At 42.7% G+C, this 12,157-nt stretch overlaps 1 protein-coding gene across 3 annotated transcripts in view; it reads right to left on the reverse strand.

Moving 5' to 3' along the window:
* Positions 1 to 1,610: 1,610 nt before the first annotated feature.
* Positions 1,611 to 12,157, reverse strand: part of tfeb (transcription factor EB) — a 31,573-nt gene continuing 21,026 nt past the window's right edge. For all 3 annotated transcript variants that reach the window (XM_083972638.1, XM_083972637.1, XM_083972636.1), the window contains 8 exons: positions 10,673 to 10,771; positions 10,366 to 10,554; positions 8,874 to 8,963; positions 5,335 to 5,452; positions 5,110 to 5,160; positions 4,542 to 4,617; positions 4,279 to 4,426; positions 1,611 to 3,206 (listed from right to left, as the gene is read on the reverse strand). In XM_083972638.1, coding sequence (XP_083828764.1) covers positions 2,616 to 3,206; positions 4,279 to 4,426; positions 4,542 to 4,617; positions 5,110 to 5,160; positions 5,335 to 5,452; positions 8,874 to 8,963; positions 10,366 to 10,554; positions 10,673 to 10,771 — 1,362 coding nt within the window. In that variant the 3' untranslated portion in view covers positions 1,611 to 2,615. The remainder of the gene's footprint in view (positions 3,207 to 4,278; positions 4,427 to 4,541; positions 4,618 to 5,109; positions 5,161 to 5,334; positions 5,453 to 8,873; positions 8,964 to 10,365; positions 10,555 to 10,672; positions 10,772 to 12,157) is intronic.

The following is a 12,157-nucleotide window of genomic DNA, read 5'->3' on the forward strand; positions in this document are numbered from 1 at the left end:
AAATATCTGAAATAAATCTTATTTCATAATTCTTCAATGTAATGTACAAAGTCAATACAATAATATAGTTTCCAGTGCTTTTTGGGAGATAAAATAAACAAACAAACTATAATAAAAGAAAAACAAACACTTCTTTTAATCAAAAAAAAAAAAAAAAAAAATCACCATCAAAGTTTTTTTTTTTTTTTTCCTCCTACCTTTATCAGTACTGATCATAAGCTATATCAAATCAAAGCCAAGCCCTCCCCTCCCCCCCCAGGTCCACCCACCACAGAGATACAACTCGATCGGGGACACGTCCACCTGTACCTGCCCTCAGCCACACACACGGAGCGAGAACAGATTCCCTTTACGTGGCAGCTGGAACATCTGGCCTGTGGTTGGTTTCCCTCTGCAGCTTCACCCCACTCATCAGGGGGAGAGACTGGCTGAACCACAGGAGACTTGTTAATGTGCTGATTTGAAAACAGCCTCAAGGCACACTGCACTATGTATGTATGTATGTATGTATGTATGCATATGTATGTGTGTAAGCTCTTTAATGCATATATATGTGTGTGTATGTGTATGTGTCTAGTGGGCGTGCATCTGCGTATTAAATAGGGATGTCACAATTACTGGTTTTCACATTTGATCGCGGTATTAAACGCCACAATTAATTGATCTCAAAGATTCCTAAATACAGTCACTTTCCAAAAAAAAAAAAAAAAGATAATGTATAAACCGTGTTGCGCCAAAGTAAAGGTAAATGCACAGATACGGGTCCATTTACCTAACGTAGCATCTAATTGGTAGGAATTTAAATGCTAGAGTGTCATTTGTAATAAAAAAAAAAAAAAAGATTAAAATTAACTTAAACATTTGGTATCGATGACACTTCCCCCTGCCGGATTAATAATTGGTCATATTTTAATAGATATTTAAAATATTTTATAATTAGTGATGTATATTTTAACTATATTTGATTTTACTCATAATTATTATTGTGAAATTAATGAATGCATAATAATCGTGATATCTGTAATACCGTGATTATTTAGAATAGATTAGAAAATCTGTAATCGTGACATCCCTAGTATTTAAAGCTTTGTCTGTCTGTCTGTGAACCGAATGACAGCGCGAATGCATGCAATGTGTGTGTGTGTGTGTGTGTGAAGACTATAACTACTGCTGCCACTGTCACCTGGGACGAACTATCTCTCTGCAGGAACAAAACCCCCGCCTGTCCTTCGTCTGGGCCTCTGGCATTAAGCCCTTCAAAGTCGCTGCGTGAGAGAGACATTAACTGTTTATCTCCTACGTTAATAAGGGTTGTATGTGGTACAGAAGCACACACTAAAGCATTTACAGGCATAACTTGAACTTGATATTAAGTCTAAACCCCCCCACCCCACCCCCACCTCTCTACCCCTCCCGGACACGACCTCTAACCTATAAAAAGACGCCTTTGAGGAGCAGCAGCTGCAATAACCAAAAGGACACGTTGATAGGGGGGTTACGGCCGTGACACAGTCCAGGTTAACATCTGCTTCTACTTAAAAACAATCCTCCTTGTGTATTCTGTTACAGTACCTGAGTATTTTGACACCTCATAGATTTGGATGACACTGTTTTGTTTTGTTTTTTTTAGTTTTTTAAAATAGTTTTCTTTCTTTCTTGTCTCTCTTTCCAAAGTCAACACACACTTTACAGTCCCTGTGGTTAAATGTCACCACTGTAAAATGTTAAAGGTGTAGAAACGAAGGGACAGCAGTGTGTGTGTCTGTGTGTGCGTGCATGAGCGTGTGAGTGAGTGTGAGGGGGGGGACACCACTGAAATAGAGACAGATGCAGTAAATGAAAACTGATCTTTTGTCAGACTCCAAACAGCTCGAGCTTTAGGGTAAAAAAGAAAAACGGTGGAATAACAGACTGAGGAGCAGAACAATGCGAATGGACTGAACCCCCACCCCCCCCACCCCCCCTTTAAGATAAATTATGCATGCAGGACCATAAAGCTACTTCCATTTTATGCACTATCGTTCATTCAATCATTTATGGTTACTAAAAGAGGGCTGATGTAAAGGGGAAAATAACTTGTCCTCTATCGGGTGAGACAATGAGCTCGGTTGTCCTTGTATCTGATAACTTCAATCTAATTAACTGCTGGTTTTTTGTCCCTTGTTCAATTAACATTCAGAGCCACCTTTATGGAAACAAGGCCAAGTGAGCTATATAACTCCTGACCTGGCAGTGTTGGTTCGCCCCCATATAAACGCTCAGTCTGCTGGGCAAAGTTTCAAACTGCTCAGGTTATCTTCTCTCACACACACACACACTGCTGCTGCGTTTGTGTGTGCAATGTTTTTTTGTACCGTGCGAGAGCTGCACACCGTCTATTGCTTGTACCGTTAACAGATAGTTGTACCACAAATGAGTGTCGTTGGTGTGTGTGTGTGGGTTCAAATTGTGTTTTGTGCATAGTAGTTTGTGAGTTTGTGCTGATGTGATGAGTGTGCTGTACATGTGTTGAGAGTTGTTGCCTGTTGCCTGCACCCTCTGTGAAGTGAAACCTCTGTATGTGCGCATGTGTGTGTGTGTGCTCGTATGTATGATGAACTCGCATGTGTGTTCGTCTACAGTATGTCTCCGTCCTCTATGCTGAAGCTGGATCTGCGGCTGGAGTCGACCGAGGCTTCGGGGGACATCGCGGAGAGCAGCGGGTCTCCGCCCATCGGGGACAAGGGCTCGTCCATCATCAGGAAGCTCAGCTCGCCTCTCCTGCCCTGGACGTCCAGTCCTCCGAGGTCGGCCAGCCCCGACATGCTGTCTGAGAAGCTGGGGATCCCATCGCACAAGTCCAGCGACTGGCCATAGTCAAAGGGCTGAGAGCTGCCCACCGCGGGGTACTGGATGGGAGGCTGCGGCTGCAGGTGCTGCGGCAGCGGCGGCAGCTGCCGGGGCTGAGGCTGAACCTGGCCCTGAGGTTGGAGGTGGTTTTGCGGGAGGAAGTGGTGCTGGTGGGCATTGGGGTGGGCCTGGGGCTGCTGTAGGTGCTGCTGGGGGTGCTGCTGCTGCTGGTGGTGGTGGGCTTGTACCTGGGGGTGAGAGAGCTTCTCCTCTGGGCTGGTCTCTTGTTTGATGTAAGAACCCATCAGGTCACCCTGGTTCAGGCCAGAGGGGGAGTTGCTGGGGAGGCCGTGAATCTGAGCCTGCATCTCCAACTCCTGTAGACGGTGTGAAGAGGGCAACATCATCATCATCAGTGTGTTAGGTTAGATTACAGGTTATACTTTATCTCTACGCAAGGGGAAATTCATTTGTAACAGCAGCATAAAAGAGAAACAGGACATTGAGTACTAAATAAATATATATATCAAAGCTATATAAAATTGTACAAAAAGTAAAATACATAATTCATAAAGATACTAAAAGGGATAGTTCAACATTTTGGCAAATTGGCCCATTGCCATATTTCCTATAGTTTTAGCAGTAGGTTCGTTACCTTTAATTGCCGTTGCAAGCTATTTTTAGAACGGCAGAGCAGAGCCGCGAGCTGCTCAGAGCTACGCTACGGAGGCTAATGGGATTTCTTGGTTTCCCTCATCAAACTTATCAAATACACAATCCAACAACTCCAAAACGCGCTTGTGGACAAGTTGTGACCTGCACATTCACCACGCTATGAGATAATAACAGAACGATACGAGACAGAGTTGTTCTCGAGGCAAATGCAGAGACTGCTTGCCAAAAAATTTACCTCGAAAACAACTCTGTCTGGTAACGTTCTGTTATTATCTCATAGCGTGGTGAATGTGCAGGTCACAACTTGTCCACCAGAGCGTTTTGGAGTTGTTGGATTGTGTATTTGATGAGTTTGATGAGGGAAACAAAGAAATCCCATTAGCCTCCTCACGGCTCTGCTCCGCCGTTCTAAAAATAGCTTGCACCGACAATTAAAACGAACCTACTCCTAAAACTATAGGGATTATGGCAATGGGGCAATTTGCCAAAATGTTGAACTATCCCTTTAAAAACTACTGTTGCTGGATAGAATAACAGATTAAAAGTGCTTGCTGGTAGACAAACAAAAGATAAAAGCAGTTTTAAAGTGCAAGGAGGTACGGACATTACAGACTATCTATCTAGAACTGCCACTCTGTCGTACATTGAGGGTGTATTTGCTGCGTTTCTGTGTCTCTACATGTGTGTGTGTGTGTGTGTGTGTGTGTGTGTGTGTGTGTGTGTGTGTGTGTGTGTGTGTGTGTGTGTGTGTGTGTGTGTGTGTGTGTGTAATACCTGTATGCGTAGCATCAGCTGCTTGTTGGCCATCTCCATCCTTTTGAAGTTGTTCTCCACCTCCCTGGTCCTCTGCACGTCCTTCTGCATCCGTTTGATGTAGTCGACCGATGCTCGCAATATAGTGCCTTTGTTCCAGCGCACATCTCTAAGCACACAGTAAGGTACACAGGCAATTTCCACATGTAAGTGACTGACAGTTACCGGTTTCAATCGACAGTTTCATCTGTGCTGCGAAAACAGAGCTCGGCAAAGCAACTCACAGGTCGTTGGTTTTGGGGATCATGGTGCCCAGCTCTTTGATTCGATCGTTGATGTTGAATCGCCTCCTCCTTTCAACTATTAAAGAGGAAAGACGACATGAGAGAGAGAGATGAAAAGGGAAAAGATAAAAGAAAATATATTAGTTTTACAATAATGAGGCATGAAACGAGGCAGATGGATAACTTTGTGTGGGACAATCTGTGGTACGGACAAACAGAATTAACACAAACAGTGACAGTGTAATGTGGTGCATATGACTCAAGTACAGAACAGGGGGGGGATTCACAAATCTACAGTAAAGGGCAAAAAGGGACAAATGTTCAAGCGCACACACACACACTCTCACACACACACTCACAAGCAGTCACAGGCAATTACACTTAAGTGCCAGAACAGCAGAAACGAGCAGGTTAACCATCCACCCACAGGTTGCCCTATGTCAGCTAAATCAGTGCAGAGATGTATAAAACTGTTTTTGCAAGAGACAGATTATAGATTATGGTGTGCATGTGTGTGTGCATGTGTTCGTGTGTGTGCGTTCGTGTGCAAAGAGCAAAATGCACTCACTCAGATTGTGGTTGTCTTTCTTCTGTCTCTCCTTGGCCAGCGCACGGGCCTCTGTATCTTTGCAAAAACAAAAGCCGATTAACTTACGGCTGATACGGTTTGCATAATTTACTAACTGTAAAACCAGACGAAGTGGAAGCAGAAGTTTTAGATACACAAACATCTTCATGGTCGTTAGTTACTACATTGTGTGTAAAAACAAAAAGAAAACTGTGACTTCCGCACCTGACAGTTCTCGTTTGATGGTCAGGTTGGCAGGACAGGAGTTACTGGTCATAGCTAAGCCTGGCCCCTTCATCCCGGGACCTGTGTACACGTCCAGATGACTGCTGGACAGAGGGAGCTGGGGACACATGCAAACAACAGACACACATGTCAACAACAAATACGCACATTTAGAAAGACATTTACTTTTAAAATGAATCCGGCTTTAAACAAAGTCTGAATGAATGAATGAATGAACTTGGGTCAAACTGGTGTAAAAAATTAAATGGCTTCTCTCGCTCTCTGGGTCTTGGACGACTCATTTACAGCTTTAAACACCCTGTTGAGTGCCTTTATAAAGTTAGTGTCCATGTTTAGAGCGCTGTAAAGAGCAGATAGCAGAAGATAATGCAATAATATCACACCTGAGAAGGGCCTGCCAAACACACAGCAATGATTGACTATCGTACTATCCATCTTATCTCCCTTTATGGCTCGATTCTCTCCTCTGCCTCCTCCAGCCTCTCTGAACTTGTGGAGAGGTCTCGCTACTCGTGCACTTTAGACGTTGTGTAATGGCCGTGATTTAGTTTTGTATGGACTCCTAAAAAAGACATGATTTCCTTTTAATTGTACGTTTTAATGAGTGCGATGAACTTCTTTTTTTTTTTTCTTCCTATGCCTCGTTGCCAGCCGTGTGGTACTCCCTGCAGCGAGGGCAAATGTGACGCTGCTAATGAGGCCTGAAAGATAAAGAACTCGGAGGAAAAGATACGTTATCTGCTGGCTACTGTGCGACTTGTGAGATCAAATGCGCTCGCACACACATAAGCGTTACGCACACACACACACACACACACGGACCTTCTGTTTGTAAATTGCATGCTCCGTTAAAAATCTGACAATAGAGAAATTATATTTGAAAAACTTCCCGATTATCAGATTCTTCCGATATCGAGACATTTCATTGCATGGTAACAGGAACTGTGGTTGACTTCATATAACTTGTTTCCAATATTATATGCACCCAGATAAGTAAAGGAATCCCATATAAAACAATGCATTCCATTATAAAACAAAAAATAAACTCTATTTCCCAGCATCCTCCATTTCCTGTCCGAGCACGCTGCCTTTAACTAGACTGTCTAACTCAATTGACCAAGCAAACAAGACAAGGACTCATACAGTCTGTTGTAACCATCAATACACACACATTTACACACATAGTTTTAAGGGTGGAACTGCTCACTTGTGCCTGGTATTCACTGGTGTTCCCGGCTTTTACTAAACTTTGAGATTCCAAGAATTCCTTGGAGTTTGCTGCTTTAATCCGCATCAGGATTAGCAGGTGAGTGTTTTACTCACTGCTCTGTCAGTCGGGAATAAGACTCCCGAGTGAGTGAGTTTTGTTTCTGAGTGTGTTTGAACACGAAACAACACTAGTGCTGCTGCTGCTGCTGCTGCTGAGTATCAAACTGTACGAAGCTTCGGTTTCTGTCTCAGTTAATCTATTGTAACTCGCTCCCCACACACACACACACACACAGACAGACACACACACACTGATCATCCTCAGGGTTGATCAATCACCTAATCTAATCAGTCTGATGTTTCACATGCACACACACACACATAGAAACACATGCATGTGGGCACACTCACACTGATTAAACCAATCAACCACAGAGGACATATTATCAGATACAGCTGCAGGAGACTGTTCGGGTTCCCCTTCCCTCTCTCTCTCTCTCTTTCTAACACACACACGTTTAGAGATAGCTGTGAAGTGTGTGTGTCAGACCACACAATGAGCTTGGACCAACATCACCTTAAACCCACCGAACAATCCTGGTCCACACCAGTCCACACAAACATGAGAAAAAAAAAGAAGAAGAAAAAGCAGAAACCATCCCTCGGCCCGTCCACCCCTCTGCTCCGGCCCTGGCTCATCTGATAATCAGAGACCCGAGGCTGGGAGTTAGAGCTGCCACTGACTGCATCAGCCCCAAACTGTGAATGAAAGCCAACTCCTACCACTCCGACCAAACCTCACAGTTACTGTAGTTTAATCTTTCTTTCTTTTTTAAACAAACGGCCGCACTTAGTCGTCATCTTACCAGCTGAATCTGCTCTCCTTCGATAACCTCCACAATGGCATACGTCTTATTCATCTCCTTCATCCTCTACTCCTTTCCTTTCCTTTGCTTGGTCTTTGCTCTTCCTTCTTCTTCCTCTTCTTCTTCTTCTTCACTCTCTGGCTCTCACAGCTCTCTCTCTCTCTCTGTCTCTCTCTCGCGCACTCTTTCTGCCACTGTCGCCCCAGTCCCTGGAGAATGACCTCAGCCACACCGATGCCGTCTGTCTTCTACCTCTGCTCCCCACCAAACACGAATGAACTTTCCCCTAACTGGACTTTCAGCCTGTTTTCCCCTTGCACAAATTGCCCTCATCCCCCTTTCCCTCCTCCCTTCTTATCCTCCTCCCCCCCTCCTCCTCCTCCTCCTCCACTCCTTCTCCTCCTCCACCTCCCTCTCTCCCTCTCTCCCTCTCCCTGAATGTCTTGTAAACAAGTTGAACTCTAACTGCTGGCAGTTTAATTGTTAATTTTCTGAGTTGTTCGCTCAAACACAAAGCGCTGTACAGTCTTCCCTGCAGTGTCTAACTATGTCCAACATGGTTTAGGGATGGAATGTTTAGGGTTTAAGTTAATTATACAGTTTTGCACGTGTGTATGTGTTTGTGTTTATGGGTGCATGGGTTAGACATAACCTCCAATGGGGACAGTCAACGGGAGACAACTAAGAAATGAAATTTATAGCAAAATGACGCCAATTTTCTCTCTGATATAAAGACGACAAAGAGGCAGAAGCTTATAGAACTAGCTGAAAAGTAAAAGTCTGAACACTGATAACTCGGCATACCCAAACCTATGACTCATTTAGAGCCAACCATGCACCACATAATCCCTAAAGTTGATGAGGAGTTCAGAGAAATACAAATTCAGACGATGCAACATTCGGAAAAGTTGCTGTTGCACAGCAAGGTGCATTTATGTTGTATAGTCTTGCAAACCCAGATAAAATGCATAAATGCATATATATATATAACATATATTACATTAAGAGCTGTGATGTGGTCCCTAATGAATTATACTTTGAACACTACAATAGCACAAAGAATAAAATGTTTATTTAGATGCCCTAAAACCAAGTGTTACAAAATACAATTTTTCATAAAACAAATTAAATATCTCTTAGTAGATTGTTATCAATCAGTTCAATTCACAAATTTTGTAGAAAATGTTTGTGAAAAAATGAATAACTCCAAAAATACTTGAAATTTGTTTCTTTTTACAGTGCTCTTTCAAGGAAAATGTACCGATAACTACCCACTTTCCTTAGGTGAAAGGTGAAAATTAAACTAAACTATACGACTGAAAAGTTGCGTAGCTGGATACAAAGTACATCCGTCATATAAAAGACAATAAAAACTGAAGTGTTCCTTAAAAGTGCACCTCATGCTGTATTTTTGCCTCCTCTTGTTTTTGGCACCATACTCACTGTGTTGGGCATCTGCACAGGGTCGATGTACGCCTGAATATCATCGTAATTGGACTGCATGCTGATGATGTCGTCAATAACCTCCTCCATCTGGGGACAAAGACAGAAGCAGGGCCGTTTTACCTATGTGGTCTTTAAAAAAGCTTCATGAATCATAACGTCTTATACTTTAAAAACAGACACAGCACCTCCAGACTCCACACTGACAAATACCTCCACTGCTCATGCTTTCTTTTCTTTCTTTTTTTTAAATTTAAGCATATGAAACCTGTAGGCGTCCACAGGAAGTAGCCTGCAGGTGCAGACGTTCAAGAGAAAAGATGACTTTTTATGTCATGGAGACTTCTAAAAACAAATTTCTCCGAGGCAGCGAGAGGAGCCATGGTCGAGCTCTGGAGGAGGGGGAGCTGGTCAAAGTCTACCAGGTTCAAAGGGCCTCGAATCCTGCAGGATCTCTCTGTCACTTGTTAAGCTGTAATTACTGTTGCAAGGCCATAATGGAGTGTTTAAATTCCAATGATAGCCAGTGTCAGTTATTGCCAGTTAGTCAACACATCGGTCCACGCACACGCCTACTGTACTCACAACACATTAACACCAGTGCTTTTACAAACGCTGCTGCAGCCTAAGAAAGCCCATTTAAATCATTATGATGCTTCCATAAAAAAAATGCAGAGATAATGTTACTTTGGAGGTAATATTCAATCCATCATAATTTTATATTGGTGTGTAATTAAGTCATATTCTAGGGGGGGATACTTGTTCAATCTGTTCCCTGTAAAATGAAACACTTTATAACATGAGCAGCATTTGTACGTTTATGCCACCGTCCACTCAGACTTGCAGGCGTCTGTGCTGTACATGTACTCTACTGCAGTGGTTCTCAACTGGTGGGTCGGGACCCAAAAGTGGGTCACGGACCCGTTCTAGATGGGTCGCGGACAGCTGGTCAAAAAAGTAAATAATATTTAATGCACATCTGATGTTGGACATTTATTTTATTTTGAAAAATAACTTATATTGAAAGGCACGGGTCACGTGAACACATGCAGTTGTAATGCTCCTCCTCAGTTTCTTATTATTTGCTCTGAATGCAAAGATATCAGTTTCTTATTAATGTGGCCTGAATGCAGTGAATCTTGTTTTGTTTTGTGGGTCTTTATTTTGTGCAATTTGATATTTATTCACTTTTGTGAACATGCTCTGAATGCAGAGATGCATTAGAAGTCAAATATATCATTTTGTTGGTCTCCATTTTGTGCAGTTTGATATTTTTTTTATTCACTTCCGTACATGCAGTTGTCATGGTCCTCCTTGGTTTCATTCATGTGCCCTGAAATGCACTTTGCTCAATAAAGAGCACAATGAGTTTTTAAAAGCGTAAAAAAAAAAAAATTGGTTTGAATTCTAAAAAAGTGCGTCGCGACTTAACGACCATGGGAAAATGTTGGTCCCAGAGTGAGACTAGTTGAGAACCCCTGCTCTACTGTACCTCATTTTCGTGGCTGGAGCCGATGTTGAGCATGGCCATGGGGCTGTTGGGTGCGCTGTTGCCAGACATGAGCTGCTCGGTGCGCATGTGTGGAGACTGGAGGGGTGGGGGCGCAGACGCCGACCCCCCCGTGGGTCCCATGTTTGCGGGAGGAGAGGGTGGAACCAGCCCTGCTACTGCTTGGACCGTCTGATCACACACAGAGAGGGAGAGAAAGAAGATGATGAGGATGATGATAAAGACATAATGATAATAAAGTAGACAGGACAGATCATATATTCATGGAGCTGCGGGTTTAGACTGGTACCTGTTTTGTGGCGAAGGTGGTAGACAGGTATTCTTTCACCTGTTGCCTCCGAGACTGACGGATGTGGTAGTCTGTAGGATTCTCCAGGTGGGTCTGTACCTGTGTGGAAGATGGACAGGGAAAAACACCTGATCAATTTCCTATTCCATTAATAATTCACAATAAAAATGATCCATTGAGGTTTTATTTCATTATTTTTATACACAGTCCTCTCTCAAAACCCATTTTTTCTCCCAGGCTTTTGGATCTGTGTGAGACGAAGATGCTTGGTTTTTCTGAATGTATGTGTCATTGCCGAAATTGTCTTTTGAAATGTACTATTGTATTTTATTGTTATTTATTTATTTTATGTAAAGCACTTTGGTCAACCTAGGTTGTTATAAGGTGCTCTATAAATAAATGTGACCTTGACCTTGACAGACTGCCAGACTTTGTACCGACAAATTCACAAATAGTACAGGGGTTTTACTATGACTCAGCAAAAACAAACTTAAACTGGGAAAGTAAACCATTAATTTATCGAAGTCAGACTTTCATCTACATTTTAACGTATAAAATAGGAGCTCACACTCATTCATCCACAGAGCGACATGTGAAGTAATTCCTGCCTGTTGCCATCAAACTGTTGATCTCTACACATTACAAGAGAGTCACCCGCACTATGTATAATGTGTAGACACCATGTAAATATGTTAAATATGCAAATATGTTTATTTTGCTATCTATATTCTTTATATAATCCCTTATCTTTGTTTTTCCCAACTCTTATACATGTTACATTTCATATTTTTCCTTTTTTTAATGGGAGCTCTGTAACAAAGGATTTTTCCCTCAGGGATCAATAAAGTAATTAAGATTATGAAAAACATTCACCCACAAGGCAAAAAAAAAAACCTCAGCATTACATTTCACTGGCTCACTGACATCTAACATAACGTAACATAACCACACATTGAGTATTCAGACCAGACGTACACACACTCACTCACTTATCTCTGTCCCTTTAACCCAGTGATGAGACCGGAGCATGGCAGCATTAATATAAGTCAGTGGTGCTGCCTACAGGGGTAAAGCCACGGTAATTCCTCTGGTGTGGCTACAAAGAGCAGTGGGCTGGCCTCATTCCTTCACATCAAAGAGTAAAAGCTCAGCAGAGAGCGGGACTGCAACGCATTACTACAGAGGGAAGGGATTCAACTCCTGTGCCCTCCAAACCCCCCGGCAAGATTATATCAAACAAGGCAGAAACTTTTCAATAACTACATGTTATTCCCACTTTTTTTTAGTATTAATATTTACAGCAAATGTTGACACTTTGGATAAATGCACATGATTGTCTGACAGTTGTCTGGGCCTCAGAAGGCAAAGGGACAAGTATCCAGTCATAAGTATTTGACCCATGTGGCCTATAGCAGTGGATGACAGACACGGTGGGCCTGATGGACAGACTGGCTCGTCTTATCTACACCATGAAAGGGAAAGAGA

This window comes from Trachurus trachurus, assembly GCF_905171665.1.
Source record: "Trachurus trachurus genome assembly, chromosome: 5".
Lineage (NCBI taxonomy): Eukaryota > Metazoa > Chordata > Actinopteri > Carangiformes > Carangidae > Trachurus > Trachurus trachurus.